Source organism: Cheilinus undulatus, linkage group 22 (assembly GCF_018320785.1).
Source record: "Cheilinus undulatus linkage group 22, ASM1832078v1, whole genome shotgun sequence".
NCBI classification, from domain to species: Eukaryota; Metazoa; Chordata; class Actinopteri; order Labriformes; family Labridae; genus Cheilinus; species Cheilinus undulatus.
In genome coordinates, this window is record NC_054886.1 from 32,748,321 (window position 1) to 32,774,522 (window position 26,202).

The following is a 26,202-nucleotide window of genomic DNA, read 5'->3' on the forward strand; positions in this document are numbered from 1 at the left end:
TAGAATCAACTCCCAACTCCCCATCCCTTGCTGTTCTTCTCCCTGTTTGAGCTCCGTAGCTCCGCCCCTCTCTTTACGTGCCTCCTCTGGGTGAGAATGTCCGCTGAATTGAATACTCATGGTGGCAAAGTGCTCGTGGAGTGATTTTGCTCTGCTTTTCCACTGAAATCAATGTCCGAATCACAGACAAGAAAACACTTCATCTCATCATGAACAAATTCTACACAGGACTGAACACCGCCGTAATTCCGCCATTGAATCAACTTCTCACTGAGCTGAGATACAGAAGCTACAGTGGCCAATGGGAATGCTCCCTCTGACCTGAGCCTGATTGGCTGCGAGTACTAGCCTCCCCATTGGCTGGGGCACCCCCGTCCCTTGCTGGTTTTCTCAACTGAGATAGCAGCGCCATGCCCCGGTGCAGCCAAAACATAAAAAGTACGACATTAACTTTAAACTGTCATCAACTTTGTGTTTGTTTAGTTCCTTACCAGTATTTAAAGTGTTTAGAGAGTGTTGAGTTTACAGAAGAAGACAAAAGTATAACTATGGTACTGTAATCTTGTCTTAAAAATGTAAAAGTGATATTCATACTGGTGTAAATAAATACTTTGATTAAATTTACCATATTTTTCCAATTTTTGCTAAGCAAGATTTTTGTGAGAAAGGAATTAAACGTCTGTTCCAAATACGCGCCTGGTCCCAAATAAACGCCTGGTCTGCTCAGCGACTGAGACAAATAAACGCCCCGGCTACTATTTGGTATTTTACGGTGATTTATTGTGAATGACCAGAACTGTGCTGTTGTCAGTAGCAGGTGGACCCCCTCAGCAGGAGAGTATCATCTCACTGACATGTTTTAGGGAAAGAGATGTGTAGCAGCGCCTGAATAAACCTTCAGCATTGCCCCTCTTATTATTGTTATACCTGGATAAAATAGCATTATTGTAATGAAAAACAAATATAGCAGGTACTGACCAGCTCTACTGTACTCTGAATATAGTTAAGTTTATCTGACACGAGTCATGCTCTATTTCCATATTCAAATATTTATCTGACAGAGCATAACTGAGTCTAAACTTGGTAGAAAAACACCAGCTGATAAAACCACTGCTACCACCCATGCTATCTGATTCTGTCTACTATAACAGCTACAGTAAAGTTGTGTTTTTAACCACCGTCTTATCAGGGTTTGAGCATCTTTGTTTTCCATTCAGCCGTGTTCTAAAGTTCTCCTCACTGCCATGATACTGATCCACATCCCTGCATTCATTCATTGATTAAAAAGAGGGATGTGAAGGTGATTTCATGGACACTAAAAGCATCCATGTGGGCAGTCAGGAGGTCAAAGGTCAAAGGAGGACGAGGTCATAAATCTGAAAATTTAACCTGAATTCCCTGGCTGGACACGCCGCCGCGCCGTCACGTGCGACGCCCTCAAGGTTGATCAATTATTGAGCGTGTGTATGTGTTTGCATCATGCCTGCTCCCTCTTCACACGTGTTTAGTTACCATAGCAACACCGTCTGACTAAACGAGAGGGGTGTGTGTCTGATCAGGAAGCAACAGCAAGCCAGAGACAAGAGCCTCGTTTTTAACCCTTTAATCCTCAAAACAGAAACGTTAGAATATTTAAGAATTCAGCAGCTGAATATCTCTGAGTATTTAATCGACACTGAGGAGAGAGAGGATTTTCTCCTTTCTCTCTTTTTACTCACATGCTGGTTCTCATTTTTCCTATTTAAATCATTTCTTTCTCTAAATCCTCAAACATAAACCAGCATGAAAAACGAGCCATCAGTGAACGAGCGTTTACATCATTAGATTAATCAGGTAATAATCAGTTATTGGGAATAATCTGATTTGATGCCTTCACATGCACTCAGTAAAACTCATCTCCATGATCCTGTCAGTCTGACATCTCTCCTGAATTCATGAGGTAAAACTCTCAGGAGCAGTGATGGAGGAAAGCTCTGTTAGCCAGCTGTCCTGAAACACAAGGAGAAGATGAGGATGAAGATGTAAAAAAAGGGGACAGAGAAGAAAAAGACAGAATGAATGAAGAAGAAATGATGAAGGACATGAAGAAGACAAAGATGAGGAAGATGATGATGAAGATGTTGAAGACAAAGAGTACAAATAAGAGCAGATGAAAACAAAGAATAAATAGACAAACGTGATGAAAAAAGATGGAGAAGACGATGGAGAGGTGAAGAAGAAGACAACAAAGACGACAAAGAAAAAGCAGATAAACAAGATGAGAAGAGGAGATGAAGACCATGAAGACAATGAAGACGAAGAGGACAAAGACAAGGATGAAGAAGAAGATAAGGACTACAAAGAAGACGAAGAAGAAGATAAAGAAGACAAGGAAGACAAAGAAGAGGAAGACAACAGAGAAGAGAAGATGAAGGGGAAATGAAGACAATAAAGACAAAGAGGACAAAGAAGAGGATGAAGAAGTAGTTAAGGACACAATGAAGACAAAGAGGAGAGAGGAAGAAAATGAAGAAGAGGAGATGAAGGAGACCACAAAGAAGAAGAAGAAGAAGAAGACAACAATGACGACAATGAAGAAGATGAAGAAGCAGAAAGGAATACACAAAGAAGATTAAGAGTACAAAGAAGCAGATGTAGAGGAAGACAGAGATGAAGATTAGGACATGAGGAAAGACAAAGAAGAGGAGATGAAAAAGAAGATAACAAAAAAGACAAAAAAGAAGAGATGGAGGAGATGACGAGGATGATGAAAAGGACGATAAAGAAGAAGAGATAAGGAGGAAGAAGATGACAAAAAAGATGAAGAAGAGAAAATCAAGACAGAGACAAAGAAGATGACAAAGAAGAGGCGATGAAGGGGACAAAGACAACTAACAAGAAGAAATGAAGGAGACAAAGAGGTGAAGAAGACAAGGACAAGGAGGCGAGGAAGGAGACAAAGAAGACGAAGAAGATGAAGACAGGGATAGAGGACAAAGAAGCAGATGAAGACAAGGAAGACAACAAAGAAGATGAAGAGGGAGACAGTGGAGAAGACAAAGAAGATGAAGAAACAAAGAAGACAAAGAAAACAACGCAGAGGAGAAACGGAAGAAGAAGATGAAGAAGAGGAGATCAAGATGGAGACAAAGACGACAACAACAAAGAACAGAAGATGACGAAGGGGACAAAGATGTAGAAGACGAAGAAGAAGGACATGAAGACGATGAAGAAGGAGACAAGGAAGAAGAGGAAGTGGACAATGAAAAAGCAGCTCCTTTCTGCTAATAACTGAGGACATCTACCAGTCCTGCTGTCTTCAAAGGTTACTGGTGATCCAACAAACCCAGGACAAACCCTCCTCTACCTTCTCCTCTCTGACAGCGGGTACAGGACGATCCTTTCACCAACTACAAGACTGAAAAGCAGCTTTACAATACTTCAAACATGGCCTGACCCTCCAACCGTCCTCACATGTAGACTTCTTCTCTAAAAGACTCTGCATGCATATTTTGTCCCGGTGGCTCTCACATCCTTCCTGTCTCTGCTGGGTTTTATGTAAATAAACAATCAGAACAGGACGGAGAAATAAAACAGCATCACTCTGGGACCATTTTACTCTAGCTTTCTGCTGAAATAAAGATAATATTGAGGAACCTGAGGAGCTTAAAGCCACATTTCCTCCTTAGTGGTTAAATCTACTCGCTGTCTCTGCTCCTTCCTCTCCTGACGTCTTCATCTTTGTCCATCTGTGCATTGATCTCTCTAATCTCTCCCTTTCATGTTTTATTCAGCCAGGTGGACCGAGGTGTCCCGTTTCCTGCTCCTGCTGGCAGTGGTGGCCATCTTGGAAGAGGGCAGAGTGACTCCACAGTTGGCTTCACACTGCCACCAGTCGCTCGGCTCCGGTTTGTCAGGATCCATCTGTTAAATCATGAGCACAGCAGAACTACATGTATGAGCACACACGCTGAGACGTGTCCTAGATTCTAGTCTCTGAGGACGGGACGGTGGCGTTCAGATTTTTAAATTTTAATGCTTGCTCATTCTGAGAATTCATAATCAGAGCTAACAACCAATCAGAGCTCACCTGAGAGCACGAACACTGACAAGAAAGCACAACAAAAGCACTTTTATAGTAAAGAAACACAGCCAGGGTAAACAGAGAGGATAAAAGCTGCTGAACTGGTTTCAAACATGAAAACAGGAAGAGATGGCTGCCCTAAAAAAGGCTTTGTTTCAGAAAGGCAAGAAAAAGGACGTCAGCACCAAAAGGTGTCCAAACTATGGCCTGTGGGCCCACTACAACCATGGTCCAATTTTCAGTGCTAATAGCAACTTCTGCATTGGTTTCAACACCACACGAAGTTGCTTGAAGCTCTGCGTAGAATCCTTTAAAAAAAATAATAATAAATAAATAAAATAAAATAAATTTTCCTTCTACTTATTTGGGTCCGGGTCGCGGTTGCTAAGCAAGCCCATCCAGTCATCCCTCTCCCCAGCAACTTTTTCCAACTCTTCCTGGGGGATTCCCAGGCCAAATGAGCTGTAAAATCCCTCCAGTGAGTCCTGAGTCTACCTCAGGGTCTCCTTTCAGAGATTCCTTTGCAGGGTGTCTGGGCTCAGCTTTATGGATAGATTAGAGGAGCTTGGACATCCAGAGGGGTCTCAAAGTAGAGCCGCTGCTTTTTTTGTTTGGAAAGGAGCCAGTTGAGATGGTTTGGGTTTCCTCCTGGTCGCCTCCCTGTGGAGGTCTCCCAGGCACCTCCAACCCACCCACCCACCCATCCATCCATCCATCCATCCATCCATCCATCTTCCTCCACTTATCCAGGGTTCAGACACGGTGCCAGCAGGCGAAGTAAGTCAGTCCAGACATTCTTCTTTCTAGCAATGGTTTCCAGTTCCTCTTGAAGGATCCCAAGGCGTTCCCAGGCCAGATGGGAAATACAATCCCTCCAGCGAGTTCTGGGTCTGCCTCGGGGTCTCCACCCAGTTGGACGTGCCCTGAAGACCTCCAAAGGAAGTTGCCCTGGAGGCATCCTGATCAGATGCCTGAACCACCTCAACTGGCTCCTTACGACATGAAGGAGCAGCGGCTCTACTTCCAGATCCAGATGTTTGAGCTTCTCACCTTGTCTCTAAGGCTGAGCCCAGACACCTTCCAGAGGAATCTCATTTCAACCGCTTGAACCCCTGATCTCACTCTGTCAGTAATCACCCAGAGTTCATGACCATAGGTGAGGGTTGGGACATAGATCAATTGGTAAACCAATCCGCCTGTCAATCTCACAGTCCATTTTACCCTCACTCATGAATAAGACCCAGAGACTCCTTCACATCCAACCCAGATGAATTAGACCAGTGGTTCTCAAGCCAAGTCTTGGCATGCCGTAGAAATTCGTACAACCATAAATGATTACTGCAGCAACACAATAACTAAACCAGTGGTTCTCAAATGGTGAGCCAAGGCACACTAGTGTGCCTTAAGGCAAGTCTAGGCAAGTCTGCCGTGGGAATTTGTACCATATGTTATTACTACAACTTTATGGCAAGAACTGTAACCAGGCCTGCCCACAGATTAGACCCCTGAAAACCCCAGATAATGGGACCTCCCCAGTTGGATTTATTGATGATAGCAGTGTGTGTGTGTTGGATCAGTAGCATTGGTGCTAGCATCCTGGCTAACAAGTACCTCATTTAGAGCTACAAAGCATAGCATAAGCATATTATTGGGTGTAAATTGGTGTTAAAGTTATGAATTTGTGCTATTTTTAACCAAGTTAAAATAAATTTCTACCCATTTTTGCCACTTCTTATTACTACTTTTTGACCAATTTTTGCCACTCTTTTTGGGAATTTTTTGCCACATTTAACCCATTTTTGCTACTCTTTGCCACTTTTCGCACAATTTTGCTATTGTTTGGCCATTTTTGTCATTTTCTCACATCACTTTTAACCCCTTTCTACCACCTTGTAGTAACTTTAACCCTATTTGCCACTTTTCTGCCACTTGTGATCTATTTTGCCAGCTTTTTTTTCCCAGTTTTGCCCTTTTTCTTATCACTTTTATCCCATATTTACCACCTTTTCACACCGTTAATCCTTTTAGGCCAATTATAACCCATTTTTGCCACTATCTTGACACTTTCAACAAGTCTTGGCCAATTTTAACCCATTGGTTGGCCACTTTTTTACCAATTTTTGCCAATTTCTGACTTTGTTTAGCCACTTTTTGCCCAATTTTGCCGTGTTTTGTCATCACTTTATCTCCCTTTATAGGCCACCTTGACTGTAACATTATTTAAAAAGTCTATTTTGTATCGATTTAAATATGGTGTGCCCTGAGATTTTGGCTTAACCTTTGTTGTGCCTTGGGCGAAAAAAGTTTGAAAACCACTGAACTAAAGTTCTGCCTGGATGACGTTGTCAAGAAAAGCATGATCTGCATACAATTTTTCATTATTTGCAGTTGTAAATTTGCACTTATTGCCGTTATTCTTTTATGGCTGTTCTTGGAAGGAGGAGCTGGGGTGGAGGAGGGTTGCAAAAAGTGGCTTGCAGAGGGAGCAGCAAAGCATAACCATGTTAAATATGGCAGCAGGAGTAGGATTAGCCAATAGCGTGCTTAAAAGCAAATCAGCTGGCCGTCAGCTGATGAGGGCTGATATCAGATCAGCTGATCTCAGTTATGCAGCTGTGCTGACTACGTGGCCTGCCTGAACTAACGCTATTCACTCGATTATCCGTAACATGATTAAATAGGAAATTTTGTATAGATATGGGTTTGGTGTGTCTTGGGCAAACTTATCAATGAATTTTTAAAGGACTAGTGCTCCTACTTGGCAGACCTGCAAATTTGAACCCAGGTTTATTACACATTGGGCCTTATTTAGATATTCTGAGGTGGCTGCTGAATGTGACAGATTCGTCATAAACTTCATCTAGAGGACGATAACGTGTTTCCTAACATGTCGTGTTGTACTGTAACATAAAAAACATACTATCCTATCTCAGTCAGACCCAACACATGTGTTTCTGCTCTATTTGTGTCATGAGCAGCACAGCAGTACAGGAGTAGAGGCAGAACCTTTTTTAATAGTCTTACATTTGTAGGAAATTAAAGGAAACGCCCAAGTTTATAAACAAATGAAAAAAATCCTATTTATTTGTGAGCATAGATGAAGATTTTAAGGTCAAATAAAACTCACAGCTTTGAAGGGTTGAGTCTTTCTTTAGTGTACCATTTTTAACCAGTAATTCCTCTTTGTGACTAATCTGTAATTATCCATCACCTCTACTTCACAACATCCGCCCTGCCGCCCCCGTCTAAGGTCTGCTTTGTTGTCTTTGTTTCTGTGCCCGGTATAAATAAAACACATCGATGAGCCGGATCACAGCGGCTGAAAACGCCCCGCCGGTTCTCAGAATCAGGGTCACGTTTCTGTGATTCAGAGAAACAGATAGATGGAGTGGAAAGATGAACTGGCTGATTGTTCTCTCCTGGTTTCCAGAGTTACCGCTCTCTGACGTCCCGTGCCGCCTGCCGCCCCCTCTCTTCCTGTTAACGTCTGCTGTTGATTCACAGATCTATTTTAGGGCCTGGCTCCCCGCCTGCTCGCCATCGCACCGCTGACAGAGCGACGCCACTTTACATCAAACATGTGACTCCTTTTAAATTAAACAGCTGCTTCTCCTGTACAGTTCTCATCAGCTGGTTTCACATTAGAATCTGAGAAATGCACTGTTAAATGTTTTTAAACCAACGTTGACTTGTTTTACCTTCTAGAACAATGGTTCTCAATCTTGGGGTCGGAACCCCCTTGGGGGTCGCAGGACACTGAGAGGAGGTCCCCAGATTCCCTAAAAAACCCAGAATATTAAAATTAAACTAAAATTACACTGTCGCCACTTAAAACCAATTTCAACCTGTTTTCATCCATTTTGCCAGCAATTTGAACACATTTTTGCCATTTAGCACCTATTTTTTGTCAATTTTAAACCCTTTCCACCACATTTTCTGTCTGTTTTGCCACTTCTAAACCAATTCTTGCCACTTAAGCCTATTGTTGCCTCTGTTGCCCCATTATTGACACTTTTAACTCCTTTTTACACCCAATTTTTCCCATTTTACTAGAGCCCGACCGATACGAGATTTTTGGGGCCGATGCCGATACCGATACTGGGGGCTAAAAAAAACCTGATGTCAGATATATCGGCCGATATCAGATATATTGGCTGATAACCGATATTTCGGCCAATATATAAAATAAAAAAACTGATATACACATGGTTTTATACTGTACATGAACACAGATTCTTATATTATCTTTGTTTATTTCACAAAGGTGCAACTCAGACGACTTTAAAACGCTGTATAATGGTTTTATATTAGATAATGGTGGACATGTGAATTAACAGTTGCATTTATCATTGTTTATTCTCGACTCCTGCGTCTCTACTCCACTAAGCATTAGAGACGCAACTGGTTGACTACAACTCCCACAATGCTTTGCATGTCAACAAATATGGCTGCCCACTGAAGAAAGTCAAAGTACATGATCGAAAATGGATTAAAAATGGATAAAAAGAGGCTTATTATCGGATGTAATGCTGTGGATTTAATCTCAAAAGACCCCAAAAAGTCACCAAAGTTCCAGGCGTCCTTTAGAGCTATGGAGACATCGATGGTAGCAAACGAAGGGTAAAATGGTCAGCTTTTAGAGGAAAAGAAAGAGTAAGTTTCTATGACTTACGGTTCAAAAGTTATCAACATTTTTATAAACGGTGTCACGTATTGTAGGACAACGCTGTCCTCAGAGACTCCGGAGAGTCAGCCAAGTTCCCGGCTCACTAGAAAATGTTCTGTAAGAGCTACGAATGCTTGGAAGACATGATTAGAAAAGCACAATGGAGCCACGTGAGCTCTAAGGGTTAATATATCGGCTAAATATTGGCCGATGTTGATTAATCTGTGATACGCTATAATCGACCCGATTAATCGGCCCGCTGATCAATCGGTCAGGCTCTACATTTTACCCATATTTCACTTCCTGATATGACCGTTTTTGCTAGTTTAACCAATTTCTGCCTTCTCTTTCTCACTTTACCCTTTTTTGCCAGTTCATTTTTTTCATACAAATTTTTTCACCAAATTTCCAAACATTTTTGCCCATTAAAAGCCTTTTCTGCCACTTTTGATCTTTTTACCACTATTTACACCCACTTTTCCCCTTCAACCTATTTGGATTTTTTTTTTTTTGCCATTTTTAGGTAATTTTTGCCACTCCACTCCCAACCCATTTCTGCTACTTTTAAAATCCAATGCTCACCACTTTCCCCACCTTTTTGCCATTAGTCAACTATTTTAGCAATTTTTAACCCATTTAAACTCTTTTTTTCTCAAAAAAATCTATATTTTCTTTCTCTTCCATTTACCCCCCATTATGGGCAGCCTTGTCTCCACATGGCTATTCTTTATTGTTCATGGCTGTTCAACCACCTTCAGGTACAGCGGGGGACCTTGGTCTCTGGCACCTTTATTTTGGGGGCACAGGCAGAAAAGGTTAAGAACCACTGTTCTAGATCAAGCACATCAGCATGAGCGGCAGATCTGCCCGGTGCCCGGTCTTAAAGCCAATCAGCGTTTAGATTTCCAGACTCACTTGAATGCACCAGAATAATTCCACCTCCAGTCAACAAAAAGTTTCAAAGTTGATCCTTACCTGCAGACAGCCCTGACGAGGCTTACGTGAGGTGCACATGCTTGAAATAGCAAATACATCAATGTTTGTATGGCTGGACAAAATGTTGGCTACCTGCTACTTTCATTAGTGGTACCAACTGTCCAAAAAAGCTGGGATGTCCCGTTATTCCAAGCTAAATTTCTCTGTCCCAAGCGGGACGCCCCTTGTCCCCTATATTGACATTAATTCTCTCCTCATTGATCAAACGACAAGATCAGAGCCAGTTGGCTGTCATGTACGTCCATGAAGTGACACCTGTAAATCAATCCCCACCCGCTCTCATGCATCAAAATCCTAAAATCCAGCTGAACTAAGTTTCTCTTGTGGATGGTTTTGTTCAGTTTGTGCATAAAGACTGGATAAACTCACATAAAGACTGGATTCTGCAGCTGTGAGAACATGGGTCCTACCAGTCAGAGGTGCTAAGAGAAAGCTTTCTGCACAGTTTCTGCAAACTGTGATGATGAGTCATTACAGCATGCTGCTTCAAAGAAGCACAAGGAGACCACACCAGCAAACTCTCACATTTTTAGGACACCAGATAGAGACAAAACTGCAGCAGCAAGAGGGGCGTCATGTTCACCACTCCTGATGCAGGAGAAGCACAGGTCTGTTATTTAGCATGTAAGGACATTTCTGAACCAGCCACAGCAAAAAACAAAAACAAAAATAGCCTATCCATAGGAAACCTTAACTTTGTGAGTCCTGCCTCTCTTTTGGGTTAAAAATGTATTTTTTGTTATTTTTATTTTATGGCTCCAGGCTGTGCTATATCTAATGTTTTTAGAGAGGTTCTAAAGTCCAGGGACTGTAAGAGTTCGACATCTGTGGTAGATTTTCTAAAGTTTAGGTGGGTTTAAGAGAGGTTTATGAGTGTAAAAACAGTAACGCTTAGGGTGGAAGTTACACCCAGTCGTGATCAGCTGACAGCCAGCTGATCCTAATTATCGCCTCCTAGCTCCAACAACCAATCACAGCTCTTTCTCTCAACACAGAGGTCGATCTTAATATGACTTACTTCCCACAGATCCCTGCTAGCATCAGTACTGTTGCACCATGCTACTGCTGCTGGCAAAGCTTCACCTCCTCCACCTCAGCCTCCTCCTTTATAGCATAAAGCTGAACCTCCTCCACCCCAGCCTCCTCCTTTATAGCATAAAGCTGAACCTCCTCCACCCCCGCCTCCTCCTTTATAGCATAAAGCTTCACCTCCTCCACCCCAGCCTCCTCCTTTATACACTAAAGCTTCACCTCCTCCACCCCAGCCTCCTCCTTTATACACTAAAGCTTCACCTCCTCCACCCCAGCCTCCTCCTTTATACACTAAAGCTTCACCTCCTCCACCCCAGCCTCCTCCTTTATAGAATAAAGCTGAACCTCCTCCATCCCAGCCTCCTCCTTTATACACTAAAGCTTCACCTCCTCCACCCCAGCCTCCTCCTTTATACACTAAAGCTGAACCTCCTCCACCCCAGCCTCCTCCTTTATAGAATAAAGCTGAACCTCCTCCATCCCAGCCTCCTCCTTTATAGCATAAAGCTTCACCTCCTCCATCCCAGCCTCCTCCTTTATAGAATAAAGCTGAACCTCCTCCATCCCAGCCTCCTCCTTTATAGCATAAAGCTGAACCTCCTCCACCCCAGCCTCCTCCTTTATAGAAGAAAGCTGAACCTCCTCCATCCCAGCCTCCTCCTTTATACACTAAAGCTTCACCTCCTCCACCCCAGCCTCCTCCTTTATAGAATAAAGCTTCACCTCCCCCACCCCAGCCTCCTCCTTTATAGAATAAAGCTGAACCTCCTCCACCTCAGCCTCCTCCTTTATACACTAAAGCTTCACCTCCTCCACCCCAGCCTCCTCCTTTATAGAATAAAGCTTCACCTCCCCCACCCCAGCCTCCTCCTTTATAGAATAAAGCTGAACCTCCTCCATCCCAGCCTCCTCCTTTATACACTAAAGCTTCACCTCCTCCACCCCAGCCTCCTCCTTTATAGAATAAAGCTGAACCTCCTCCATCCCAGCCTCCTCCTTTATAGCATAAAGCTTCACCTCCTCCACCCCAGCCTCCTCCTTTATACACTAAAGCTTCACCTCCTCCACCCCAGCCTCCTCCTTTATAGAATAAAGCTGAACCTCCTCCATCCCAGCCTCCTCCTTTATACACTAAAGCTTCACCTCCTCCACCCCAGCCTCCTCCTTTATAGAATAAAGCTGAACCTCCTCCATCCCAGCCTCCTCCTTTATACACTTAAGCTTCACCTCCTCCACCCCAGCCTCCTCCTTTATAGAATAAAGCTGAACCTCCTCCACCCCAGCCTCCTCCTTTATAGAATAAAGCTGAACCTCCTCCACCCCAGCCTCCTCCTTTATAGCATAAAGCTTCTTCTCCTCCACCCCAGCCTCCTCCTTTATAGCACGAAGACACATTTTCCCCAGCTACACCTTGTTATTTGATTGTGGTGTATCCTACTGTACATGTTGTGCAAACACTCGTGTTGTCGCCATGAATCAAGAAGTTGCTCCTGTCCATCTAACTTTATGCTTTATGTCTACTGTTGTTGCCATGATTGGGTTTGTTGTGCTTCCTCCTTCAGTCTCCTTGCTCCCTGCCTCACATAATCCTTCTCATGCTTGCTTGGCTGACCCTGGTGCTCTCACCATACAACAGGATTTCTGATCAAAAATACAGAACAATCTGTATCTCTAGTCAGAGCAGCTCTCATCATCTTCTGAGCAGATCAGAGAGGGTAAAACCGCTCTTAACACACCTCACAACACAGGAAAATCTATGAGGATATTTTCTAAAACCATGACATAATTGAGCTTTTGATGAATTTGGTCAGAAAGGGAAAATCTGATCAAAATCAGCACAGTTGTTTGCAGCATGTAATTAATAGGAAGTGTTGACTATGAGTGAGGAGTAAATGGCTTGCATGGTTGTTGACTGAAAAGAAAAACGGTGTTTTCATTGTATAACCAACCAGGAAACAGGGAGTTTATATAAGAAGAGCCATATTTAATTGGCTAAATGCTTGACTTTGAAAACCATAATTGTTTTTTTTTCAGTTCAATTCAGTTGATGAGTCAAAGAAACTATGACAGCTCTAGCCTATTTGCCTGTAATTTCAAACCCTGACTTTCCGCCAGAGTCACAGGAGTTAATCTCTGATTAAATAACTGCCGGTGTTCTCCTGAGCGGCCTCATATTTCTCTCTTGATGGATTAGGTTTCATTATTTTATCAGGAAACACTTCCCCAGTTCCTGCCTGAACCTTCAGGACACTTTGTCTCTGCTGCTGCTGGACTCTGATTTTTACTTCCTGTTCAGTTCTGCTGCAGCGACCCAGATTGTCCCTCAGGGATCAATAAACATCATCTCCTCTCTTTATCAGCATAGCTGTCTCTCTGACAAATGCAACAGATGAGCATGAATTAGTCCTGCTGACAGAGACGAGGGGAACACTGAAGCGATGTGGTCTGGTTTCTTTTTCAGAGCCGGGGACAGACGAGTCTTTATTCATCGCTATTCGGCCCGTTGTTCCTGCAGAGCAGCAGTGACACGACGAGAAGAGGAGGGATAACGTGCATGCCGACAGTCTGTCAGAGCTCCACCTTTGACTTTTATTCATTCCTAGGGAACAGCAGAGAGGCTAAAAGGTCACAGAGGTTCCTCCTAAATCTCATTTTGTTCCTGACAGATCCTATTATTCTGATCTGCATCGAAAAGGCCGCAAACATCCATCAGTATCCATGAACTTCTCCCTTTCCCTTTGTCATTACCGCTGATAAACACAGCTGCTCTTTGGTATTTCAAAGGTGAACATTTAATTTGACTACAAACTGAGTCAGATTTATGAGGAAATGTAGAGGTACAGGGCAGGATGAGGAGGGTTAAGGCGAGGATTATAAGAGGGTAATTAAAGAATGTAAAGATGAGGGGATGTTTAAATGAATGATAGGAGAATGTAAAAATGAGAAGGAAGATGGAGGGATGATTTTATGTACAAAAAGACGACAAAGAGAGGACAGATGAAGGGTAAAAGGATAGATGGGGGATTAAAAATAATGGCGGGATAAGAGCAAAGATGGTGACAGAGGAAAGAGAGGACTGATGGGCGTACAAAGATGAAGGGATGCAGAAATAAGTGATGAGTGAAAAGACCAGGATGTAGAGGTGTTAGGAAAAGGAGGGAAAGATGGAGGGATGTAGACGAGTGAGGAGAGCAGGAGGAGGAAAGATGAGGGCAATTATATCGATGATGAAAGGCTTGTTGTAAAAATGATGCAATGAAGGAATGAAAGATGTAGCGACAGATTAGGTAGGAACAGAAGGAGCGATTAAAGATGAGTGATGGATGCATGAAAAGAGAGAAATAGAGGGATAACTAAAAACCAGAGACATGCTACCGCCTCTGAGCATCAGTGTGAGCAGTAAGCATCACCCAGTACCTGATCCAGGGCCGCCCCTAAGGGGGGAGAAAGGGGAGAGCTTTCTGGGGCTCAGCCAAGCAGGGGATCCATGGAGGTCGGGGGAGGTCCATTATAAAGCTAAGCTGTGATAACCGTATGTTAATAACCACTATTACAAAGCAACAACAGTAAATGTTGAGTACTCTGTAGTAAAATATATTTAGTTTGATTAAATTTTATTTTTTAGAATATATGCAAACATGTTGAATTTTTTAATGTGCCATGATGGCCACAAACGTCAGAATGCCAGAAAATAAACAGAAGAAACTAAGAAAATTTCAAGTAATATAGGCTAATTACAAAGTGGCAAACATGGGCGAAAATGGAAGTAACAAAACAGGAAGTAACAGTAAAAATCCGTAAATAGTGGCAAAATGGTCAAAATGGGTTAAAAATGGCAAAAAAATTGCAGATATTGGTTTAAAATACCAAAAGAGAAGCAAATATTGATGGAAAGGGGCAAAAATGGGATTAAAGTGGCAGAACATGGTGAAACTGGCAAAACAGTGGCGTTAATGGCCATTAAGTGGCGACCGTGGCTAAATAGTGGCAAAAATGTTGCAATAAAGGTTGATAATGTGCAAAAATAGGTTAAAAATAGAAATAACAGTAGCAACAAAGGGCCAAACATCAGTTTAAAGTAGCAAAAACTGGTAGAAAAATGGTAAAAATAGGATTAAAGTGCAAAAATGTGGCAAAACAGTGGCATTAACTGGCATAAAAAGTATTGATGCACGGTAAGTATTTTTTTAAACCAATACGATAACCGATAATTTCCTACTCCTGATGGCCGATAACCGATAACAACCGATATTTTTTTTTAAATTGTTGATTTAACAAAAGAAGTTTATTTGATGTGTTTAGGCACATCTGGGGGTAAGAAGGGGTTAATATGTAGTGAGCAAAGATATTTATAACTAATTTTAACTAATATCACTCGTGTTTTTCAAAAACAAAGAACTATTCTGACTTTACAACTGTTATTATATGTAACTTTTTCTAGTTAAATATTTGTGTATCAAGTACAATAAACACAAACAACTGACAGGTTTTCCCCCATAATACAAAATGATAACAGGCTGTTATGCTTAACAAATGGAGATATTTGGGGGTCTAGGTTGTTTTTTAAATTTTTTTTGTTGCTTAAGCCAGAATTAAAGCGAGCTGATGTTTTACATAAAGGTTAAAAATATGCACTGACATAAGTCATATCAGAGATAGGTTAAGAACGTAAAGTCCACTGTGGTCTGTGGCTAACTTCTGTTCTTAACGCTGATTAGACTGAATGAAACCACGTCAAACAGAGCAGGCAGGTACACGTCTATGAAAGTAGCCATGGATCAGGAGACTGTCAGACTGATTTTGTTATTATAACATTGCACCTTTAGGCTCTGGCAAACTTTCTGCAGTTTTCAATGCCTGTTTACGATCAGCGCTCTGCCTGGTATTAGCCGTTGGCTCGGTCCTAATGCCTGCAGCTGAGGCTAATGGCTGCTGCCGCTTCGTTTTTACGTTGTTAGGATGATGACTCTTAAGTGACTTATAAGATCCGTTGAGGACTTCTTTCTACTCTTTGGGACCTTTGCAGGGCAAATTCTACACACATGGTTGTGTTATCCACCCTGTAAATACTGAATAATACCACCATGTTGTTAGCATCAAAGCACAGGGGCTGCTTCCTCTTCTTCTCTGGTGCTTAACAGGGGGTCGTGTACTGCGGTGCCACCTGCTGTTTCTGAATGTGTAGTCTTGTGAGAAAGAAAACAAACGCCAGCACTGCCGTGCTGACAAAAATATATACGTTATTGGGGCTAGTCATCATTATATCAGACTTATCGGAATGACGTAATAATTTTCTGTTATCGGCCCGATAGTTATTGTGCACCCCTAATAAAAAGGTAACAGTAGGTCAATAGTGGCAAAAACAAGCAATAAAGGGTTAAAAGTAGCAAACAAGAAGTGGCAAAATGGTCAAAATGGGTTAAAAGTGGCAAAAAAATGGAAAAATTGAGGGAAAATCACATATATTGGTTTGAAGTTTGGATTAAAGTGGCAAAACATGGTGAAACTGGCAAAACAGTGGCGTTAATGGGCATTAGCGAAGTGGCAACGGTGGCTAAATAGTGGCAAAAATGTTCCAACATCGGTTTATAACAAGCAAATACGGGTTAAAAAGGGAAATAGCAGCAACAAAGGGCCAAACATTGGTTTAAAGTAGCAAGAATTGGTGGAAAAATGATAAAATAAGATTAAAGTGCAAAAATGTGACTGAACAGTGGCATTAATTGGCATAAAAGGCAACATTAGGGCAATAGTGGCAAAAACAAGCAAGAAATGGTTAAAAGTAGCAAACAGGAAGTGGCAAAATGGGTTAAAAGTGGCGAAAAATGGAGAATAGATGGAAAATTGCAACTATTGCATTTTTGCTGCTTTTGTACTTCTGCCACTCTTAACTAATGTTTGCTGCTATTCACTATTTTGGGAGGTTTTTTTTTTTGCCAATTTTTGTCCATTTTTGCTACTTAGTTTTAACCCATGTTTGCTGCTTTTGCCCATTTTCCACTTTAACCCATTTTGCTGCAATTACATTTTTTTGTAAATTCACAGCGATTTTTTTAGTCCATGTTTGCCACTTCTTCTGTCATCTTTGCTCATATATATGCTTATTAATGCCACTGTTTTGCCTGTTTTTAATTAATTGTTTTACAATCATTTGTTATTTTTGGCACTGTGTCCCATTATTGCCATTTTCCCACCATATTTAGCCACATTTTTTTTTCAGCTTTTTGCAACTGTCCCCACTTTCAACCCATTTTTGCCATTTTCCATTCATTTTTCCACTTTAAGCCAAGTTCTGTAAAAAGTAAATTGAGGAAAGTTAAAGGATGTAAAGATGGAGGGAAGATGAAGAATGTAAAGATGGAGGGAAGCAGAAGGATGTAAAGATGGAGAGAAGAAGAAGAAGGATGTAAAGATGGAGGGAAGAAGAAGAAGGATGTAAAGATGGAGGAAAGAAGAAGAAGGATGTAAAGATGGAGGGAAGAAGAAGGATGTAAAGATGGAGGAAAGAAGAAGAAGGATGTAAAGATGGAGGAAAGAAGAAGAAGGATGTAAAGATGGAGGGAAGTTAAAGGATGTAAAGATGGAGGAAAGAAGAAGAAGGATGTAAAGATGGAGGAAAGAAGAGGAAGGATGTAAAGATGGAGGGAAGAAGAAGAAGGATGTAAAGATGGAGGAAAGAAGAAGAAGGATGTAAAGATGGAGGGAAGAAGAAGGATGTAAAGATGGAGGGAAGAAGAAGAAGGATGTAAAGATGGAGGAAAGAAGAAGAAGGATGTAAAGATGGAGGGAAGAAGAAGGATGTAAAGATGGAGGGAAGAAGAAGAAGGATGTAAAGATGGAGGGAAGAAGAAGGATGTAAAGATGGAGGAAAGAAGAGGAAGGATGTAAAGATGGAGGGAAGAAGAAGAAGGATGTAAAGATGGAGGAAAGAAGAAGAAGGATGTAAAGATGGAGGAAAGAAGAAGAAGGATGTAAAGATGGAGGGAAGAAGAAGGATGTAAAGATGGAGGGAAGAAGAAGAAGGATGTAAAGATGGAGGGAAGAAGAAGGATGTAAAGATGGAGGGAAGTTAAAGGATGTAAAGATGGAGGGAAGTTAAAGGATGTAAAGATGGAGGGAAGTTAAAGGATGTAAAGATGGAGGGAAGTTAAAGGATGTAAAGATGGAGGGAATTCCCTGTTGCGTGAAGCAACAGCCAATCAGCTCTGCAGACACGCGCGCACATAGACACCGCTTTGATCTTTATTACGTAATATCGCATCCCTACGAGAGAGGGGGGTATACCCTGCTTTTGAATGCACACCCACACGAAAACAACGCGAGAAAACAGCCTATTTTCACCCCTACATCACGGAAATATCACTGGAGAAATATAACAAACATAAATACCATCATTCCGCTGTCAAGTATGGTATTTTTTAACTGAAAAATACGCATTTTCATTGACAAACGTTGTAAAATGCGACCGTTAGCCGTTGGAATTCCAACGAACGCTGCATTCTAAGTGGAATACGGGGCATGAAAAGGGACAAAAAGCTGATTTTCTTGTGATTTTAACGAAGAACACAGGTCTTTATGAGGAGAAATTGATCCCCACTGAGCTTCGAGTCGTTAATATTTCACATAATTCAACAGATGCTTCTCCTAAGCCAACATACGGTTTCCTCATACAATTTAAACCATAAAAAAAATATAAAAATAGTTCGTTTCTTCTTACCTGAGTGGCTTTATGGAATTGCTTCTTCAACCCCGCGACAGACATCACTTCGGTTGGTGGGAAAAACGAACTATACCCTATGTAAATTTAACAACGTAGGCAGCTGGAAGTAAATAAGACGGAGTGAGAGCCCCCAAAATGGCGGTAAATCCTCCGGTTAACGGTCGCCAGACGTCGATATTGTCCGTTTATTCTGGGGAGAAACTGGAGGTGGGATCGACAGGCGATGATTGCCAGACCAAACCCAGCTGGATCTATTTTCAGTCTGGCAGCGAGTGAGAGAGAGAGAGGGAGAAGGTGAGAGAGAGACAAAGATCGTCTATTGATAAGATGGGCTCATTCTAGGTCATTCTAGCCTCCTGTTGCTTGAAGTCTATTATAAAAAAATGGAACCATTGCACAATTTGCCGATATTTGTGAAAGATTTAAAGAAAAAATATACATACAACAGTAGTTCAAATAGTTGCACAATATTTTCAAAAATTAAAGCACTGAATAAGGATATTATGAGGGGAAAACCATCTCCATATACAGTTTAATTTTTACATTGCCAGCTGTGACTGGAAAGTTTGATTTGAATAAAATGTATTACAGGCCTTGTAACTGTAAACAGGCCTACCCACAGAGTTGGCTGGGACCCTGTCAAACCCAGAGAACAGGCCCTCTTCAGTTGTGATAGTATTTATACATGTGTGTTGGATCAGTAGCATTGGTGCTAGCATCCTGGCTAACAGTTAACTCATTGTGGAGCTGAAAAGTGTGTAAAGCTGTTTTTGGGCTCTGATACTGAAATTGTTTTTTGGCGGTGCTATTTTTTAACCTTTTTTTTCCCCCCAATTTTGCAACTTCTTTTTGTTAGTTTTAACCCATATTTGCCATTCCTTGCCCTTTCTTGCCACTTTTTTTGTTTTTGTTTAAAGATTTATTTTTGGGCATTGTTGTGCCTTTATCAGATGGAGGAAGACAGTGGCTAGAGTTGGAAACAGGGTCAAGAGTGGGGGAGAGACATGTGGTAAAGGGCCTCAGGCTGGAGTCGAACCCAGGCCGCCTGCGTACATGGGGAGCGCCTTTAACTACTAGGCCACCTGCTCCCCTATTTTGCCTCTTCTGACCCATTTTGCCACCGTTAACTAATCATTCCCACAGTTTAAATACTTAAAGCCAACTTTGCCAATTTTTTTGTCACTTTTAACCCATTTTTTAACCGTTTATGTCAATATTTGTCACCTTTCTACCACTTCTAAACAACTTTTGCTACATTTTTTTACCCATTTTCGCCACTTTATGTCGCTTTTTTTCCCTTTGTTCCACTTTAAACCCATTTTACCACTGTTAACCAATTTTTTCCACTGTTTAAAGACTGAATGTCAGTTTGTGTCCACCTTTTTGTCCCTTTTAACCCTTTTTTTTTGTCACTTTTTGAAAAACTTTTATCTCATTTTGTCACACAAACATATCCTTGCCACTTAATGCCTTTTAAGGCCATTGCTCTGCCACTTTTCACCAATTTTTGCCACATCTTTTTGGCACTTTGATCCATTTTTTTTGCCATATTTCCACCAATTTTTGCCATGTTACACCCCTTGGCTACGTCATTGCCACATAAAATCCATGTTTTGCCATTCTTCATACATTTTTCCAATTTATACCACTTTACCTATTTTTGCAGCTTTTTGCCCATTTGCCACTATTAACCCATTCTTGCTGCTATTCAATTTTATTTTTAAAAAAGAACAGAAAACCAATACTTTATGTGTCATACTTGTGCTGCACCATGCTAAACTGCCAGCCCAAAATCCCATGTTACGTAACTACATCTTTAGTTTTGAATAATAGATTGCAAACAGCATTAGCTACCCAACACATTCTCTTTTACTCTGAAATATCTACAGGATATGATTTGCCCCTGCATTCATGCCCAGACACACTTCTGCAACCCACTGAAAAAGGCTCTGTGACCCACTTTTAGTTTATGACCCACCATTTGAGAACTATGGGAAGAAAGCACTCCTGTGTCTGCAGCCTGCAGGATCATCAGGAAATATGGGAATGTAACTATTTACTTAAGCAGTCTAAAGTAAACATTAAAAGCTGTTTAACTAGAACATCCTCCTACCTTTTAGGATAAGTAAACTATCATCTACCACTGGATTTGGTGGAAAAAGCACTGTAAGAAATTATTATAATGTCTTTTTTAGCAGAGCTCTGAAAAGTAAAGCTTTTTAAAAAACATTGTCTGTTGGGGCCTTTGGCAAAATTTACCCTCCAACTGGTATTCATTCTTTTGATATATCAAAAACAGTCTAGTGCCAACATAAGTGGTTATTTCCAAAATTCATGTGAGAATCCGTTTCAAAATGTACTATAATGAATCTTTTCTTTTTGCTAATTTCTGTTTTGTAAGCCTTAGTTTGTTAACTTTAACAAAACTAAGGCCGCCTCTGTCTCCATCTGTCAACAGAGACGATCTTCGGCAGGGAGGGCGGAACGTCACGTTTTCTTTGACGTTACCGAGTCCCCCCCTCCTTCCCATGAGCACGAGACATACGTCTCTGCTCTCGTGCCTCTTTCTGAGAATAAAGACAGATATAACTGATTATTTACGTCATCAAATGTGGCTGCACGAGACGGTTTGTGTTAATCTAAAGGAGGAAGAAAAACGGAGCGACATTTAGGGGATTCAGGATTTCAGCACCACGGACAGCTCTACCGGGGGGGTCTAATGCTCCGTTCAAGTACAGCTGGGAAAATAGAGCGTTCACTTCAGTATGGGAATACAGTTGAAACGTGAATCAAAGCAACATGAAAATGGCATTAAATGGTTCAAAATAATATTTCACAGGGCTAAAATTCCTTTATCTTACATCTATGGAACTGGGCGGCCATGGAGATCAAGAAGATCACGGTCCATTGTAAAGTTGAGCAATGATAAGAAAATGTACTTTTAACCTGAATAATAACCACTCTAACCAAAGCAACAATTTTAAGTTTTATCTATTTATGCTTTGGTTTAATATAGCCTCTTAAAAATGTAAACGCCCCATACAGAATCACCTTTTTATTGGTAATGTTAACAGTGTGGATGGGCACACTCAACTAAATGTTTAAAAAAGTAATGTCAGCTTCATAGCTTAGCCATAATAGCCATAATGTTCACAAATATCAGGATGCCAGGAGATAAAGCAGAAGAAACTGAGACAACTTTAATAAAAAAAAGATCTGAACAATTGTGGCGAGGGAATGGCAGGAAGTGGGTTGACATGGGAAAAGAAGAGGCAACATTGGACTAAAAAGTGGAAAACATGGGCTGAAGTTGCAACAAAAGGGCAACATTGGGCCAAAAATAGCTGCACAATGGCAAAATGAGTTAAAAGTGGCAAAAAATGGTGAAAAATGACAAAAATAGACAAAAAGTGGCAATATAGGTGAAGGGTGGCAAAAGCGGGTTTGAAGTAGCAAAAAGAAGTGGCAAAAATGGATGAAAAGCAGCAAAGTGGTTAAAAACGTAGCAAAAGAGGGTGTAAAGTGGGTTAAAATAGCAAAAATAGGTCAAAAGTGGCAAAAATGGGTTAAAAGGAGCAAAACTGGGCAAAAAGAAAGAAAATGGATAAAAAGTAGCAAAAATGATGTTGCAAATTGGCTACAATCGGCAAAAGAGTAGCAAGATGGGCAAAAAGATGCTTGTAGTGCCACATTATGTAATAACGCCACATTATGTAATAATGTAATGAATTTTCAGTTCATTATGTAATAACGCCGCATTATGTAATAATGTAATAAATTCTCAATTCATTATGTAATAACGCCCCATTTTGTAAGCCACTAAGCGGTTAGGGTTAGGGCAAGGTAGGGTGGAGCCCACCTTAAGGTGGAGCCCACCTTGGGTCCTAGGGTTAAGGTTAGGTGTTTAGTCTAGAGCCCTGAAGGGGGGTTAGGTTTAGGCATAAATCGCTAAGCGGTTAGAGTTAGGGCATGGTAGTTGGGTAGGGCATAGCTTGGAGCCCACACTAAGTCCTATGGTTAGGGTTATCACATAATTTAGTTTAGTTTAGTTTATTCAGTCATAACACAACACAACATTTTGCATAGCACAGACATTTTAAACAAAATCCATTGTCATGTATTGAGTAATGACTGAAAAGGCATCGGCAGAAGCAAACTGCTTATAAAAGCCTATTCTTCATTTTCAACTATTTAAGCTACCAACTTCCAGAAAAGCAAAGAAACAACAACAGATAATCAGTCACACTTATAAGCTTCAAAGATAGCCTTACAAACTATTTTCTTGAAAACCAAAAGAGAATTACATGTTTTTACATTTATATTGGTATCACTCCAGAATTTAACTCCAACAATGGAAACACATCTCCTTTTCATACCTTTTTTAGCTTTTTTGTACAATAAATTTATGAACACCTCTGAGATTATACAGACACTCCTGAATTGAAAAGAACCTCTGTACTGAGTCAGGGAGCATTTTTGACTTTGCTCTGAACATCATTTGCATTATTTCATAATGAAACATATCATAAAATTTCATAACATGAGAATTTAGAAGAAGTGGATCCGTGTGAGCATAGAAATCAGCCTTATTGATGATGCGTTTGGCTTTTTTTTTGTAGTTTTATTATTGAATTTATGGTCGTTTTAAAGGTGGATCCCCACAATTCCACACATTAAGATATATAGGGAACAATTAATGAGTAATAGATTAGATGCAAGGCCTTAGAATTTATTACATTTCTGGATTTATATAGAATTGCAACTGACTTTAAAATTTTCCCTTTAATGTATTCAATATATTGTTTCCATGTTTTTGCTGCGTTATTACATAACGTGGTGCTACAATGCTCAAAGTGCAATGATGGGCATAGAATAGACAATTGTGTCAAAAGTGGCATAATTGTGAATAAATAAAAATAGTAATTGGTGAAAAGAAGAAAAAATGAAGTGGCAAAAATTGGCCACAGTTGGTAAAAAATGGGTATAATGTGGTAAATATGTTTTGAGAAAGTAGCCAAAATGTGTGAAAAGTAGCAAAAAGAAATGAAAATAGGTGAAAAGCAGCAATAATGGGTTAAAAGTGGTGCTACACCAGAATGGTCTGAAAACACCTAGAGCTTCAAAGTGCTTATTTTGTTAAATGCATGTTTAACACTGTTAGATATTTAGAAATATGCAGTAGTGCATGTACAAAATGACTCACTGATGTCCAAACACCTGGGTTAATATGACAGTGTGTACAGTTTTCAGGAGCTCATGTTAAGATGCGCCCTCTGGGAAATTTACCCAGTTATGATTAGGAAGTAATTTACTACCTGTTTGGATAAAATCTGATTTAATGTTGACAGAAAACACTGAGCTTCTGGTGGGTAAAATATTATATTTTTTAAATTCTCTTATGATGAACATAGTTATACCAAAATTTTTGCGTGTGTTTGTTGTCTACTCCATCTCCATGACGACATGATGGCTTTGGTCCTCTGAAACAACACGAGCAGCTGCAAGGTGAGGAAATATGGATCACTGATTAACAAAGATGGAAAAATATCAGATAATGGCTACAGTATTAGGGTGAGTATTTTCAGTTGTCACCTCTCCTCCTGTCCCTGTAAATGAGGGCTAGTATGATGGTGGACAGTAGGTGTGGAGTCCCAGCGACTACATGACAAATAACTCTGAGGACAGAAGGTTCGGGGACTGGAGAGGCATCAGGAACTGCTGGGTCTGGAACTGGAGAGAGATGTTAGATTTCTATGTGAATAGAAAAGTTACAGTCAGTCAAATGTGTGTGAATGTTTCTCTGCCATCTCATCAAGAAGCAGCCTTCAGAGACCGAGAGACTGACCCTACCTCTGACAGAGAGCCAGCTGTCCAGAGACTGTCCAACTCCAGAGATGTTACACTTGTAGAGTCCTTCGTTAGACTTGTTAACACTGTGGATGGTCATGTTTCCTGTAGAGCTGCTACCGATGAGGAGGCCATCTTTGTAGAAATCAACTGGGAGATTGGAAGAGGAAGCTGCGTGCTCATCAGGACTAAGACTGGCGGAGTAAGTCATTCTGTTTATGCAGCGTAGAGTCACATCGTCTCCCTCCGTGACGGGAAGAGCAGGACTCTCCAGGATCACAGGACCAGCTGAGGGACAAATCAGGATTATTGGATAGATTGTTGAGATGTTTCTAGAAACCTTAGTCTGTTCTAGTTTCTTTCATACCCACTGGTCACTGTGATGTTTACGGCCTCACAGCACTCTCCTGCTGCAGACTCACACCAGTATACTCCACTGTCTAAAGGGTAAAGAGCATCCAAGGCACAGACAGGTTCATATGTGCTTTTCTGTGGTTCAAAACACACTTGATTTGTCTCGTATAATGTGTTCCTCTTAAGCAGCCAGTTAGAACAGATTCCCTGCTCTCCACATCTCAGTGAGACAGACTCATACTGAAAGAACTGGGATCTGTTTGGTAGAACTCTCAGAGCCACTGAAAGAAACAGTAAAATAATAAATTAAGATTCATGGAAGCTTAAAAAAAATACACAAAACATGTGAATGGGTTCAAAACCATTCCCCTCTAGTTAAAAGTTATTTTTTCTAGCGTCTAAAACCGTCATTGCCGGATAATTTTCTCTCCGTGGTTAGAACTTTCTCCATACATTCAGACTGTTTTTCCGCTCTCAGGTTTTTTGGTACACCAACCAACAGGAAAGTCTGCTCTTAAAAATAGAAACCGTGCCCCCCACACCCAGTCTAGCTGATTCAGAAAGAGAGGAGCCTCATAACTAAATATCCCACCTCTCATAGGACTTTAGCTACCAAAACACATCAGGGATATTTTGTTTACTTGTTTCACTACAGAAGTGATTTTGAACAAAGATCAGGATAACTGACAATGTTTAAAGTTTCTAGCCGATCTAAGATCTTTGTTGGCTGGTGATGTAGTCAGTTTGGCCACAATCTGTCTTGTTCCTTTCAAGGTAAATTAAGAGTACCTTTGAAATTGTATACTGCTAGCTTTATGGTATTTAGCGTATATAAGTGAGGAAAGACAACAGAATAGAAATGGATAACATGAATCTCAATATGCAGATGATATCAGCATTTTCATTCATAACCAGGGATTTCTGGTGTATTCTCTAACTGGTCTTAGAAGATTCTAAGGATTTAATTTTAAATTCATATTTAGGACTTGACAACCATGTTGAACGTGTTCAGAAAAACAAGCAGTTAACATTTAAAGTAAAACATATATTCAGTACTCACCTACGACTGCACACAGAGCTGTTATCTCCATGATGCAATGGTACACACACTGACTGTCTGCCTGGAAGGCTTTTGCTTTTAGACCTAACTTTGAATGTGAGTAGAGATGTCACCACTTCCTGTCTTGATCTTTTTCACACCATTTATCACACCGGTCCTTTATATCCGTGGCTATGGCTTTTTTGTTCTAGATAAAATCAAAATGCAACCTAAGACATTTGAGAAGGCCAAAATATGTGCTTTACATATTAACGATGCACGTTTTTACACCAACAATGAAATTTCATGGTGGAAAATGTGACTGATATTCAGCTGATTTTTAAAAAAATTTTGCTCCAGACAATGACCAATGAAAACACTCAGTTTGAATATACATGTATATATACATACATAGATATTAGGGCTGTCGAGATTAATCAAATAACGATAGATCCAGGTCCACAACTAGTGCACTAACATTTGTT

The 26,202-nt window shown here is 40.7% G+C and overlaps 2 protein-coding genes across 2 annotated transcripts in view; both read right to left on the minus strand.

The window, feature by feature from the left end:
• The window catches only part of LOC121504590 (endophilin-A1-like), a 57,262-nt gene extending 38,558 nt beyond the window's left edge, over nucleotides 1-18,704 (minus strand). Inside the window, exon 1 of the mRNA XM_041779510.1 lies at nucleotides 18,475-18,704. Within this exon, the coding sequence (XP_041635444.1) occupies nucleotides 18,475-18,519 (45 nt within the window). The 5' untranslated portion in view covers nucleotides 18,520-18,704. The remainder of the gene's footprint in view (nucleotides 1-18,474) is intronic.
• A 5,215-nt stretch (nucleotides 18,705-23,919) lies between these two features.
• On the minus strand, nucleotides 23,920-25,769 carry LOC121504085 (low affinity immunoglobulin gamma Fc region receptor II-a-like). Its single transcript, XM_041778695.1, has 5 exons — nucleotides 25,739-25,769; nucleotides 24,696-24,959; nucleotides 24,328-24,612; nucleotides 24,070-24,207; nucleotides 23,920-23,975 (listed from the first exon to the last, which is right to left on the minus strand). Exons 1-5 carry the CDS (start codon nucleotides 25,767-25,769, stop codon nucleotides 23,920-23,922), a joined length of 774 nt encoding a protein of 257 aa, XP_041634629.1.
• Between the last annotated feature and the right edge of the window lie 433 nt (nucleotides 25,770-26,202).

Bases quoted from the DNA above. Each gene is read 5' to 3' on its own strand.
- LOC121504085 (XM_041778695.1), bottom strand. From the start codon at position 25,769: ATGGAGATAACAGCTCTGTGTGCAGTCGTAG. The intron at 24,960-25,738 runs GTGAGTACTGAA...TGTTTCTTTCAG, and splicing joins AGCTCTGTGTGCAGTCGTAG to TGGCTCTGAGAGTTCTACCA. The intron at 24,208-24,327 runs GTAGGGTCAGTC...ATCTCTCTCCAG, and splicing joins CAGCTGGCTCTCTGTCAGAG to TTCCAGACCCAGCAGTTCCT.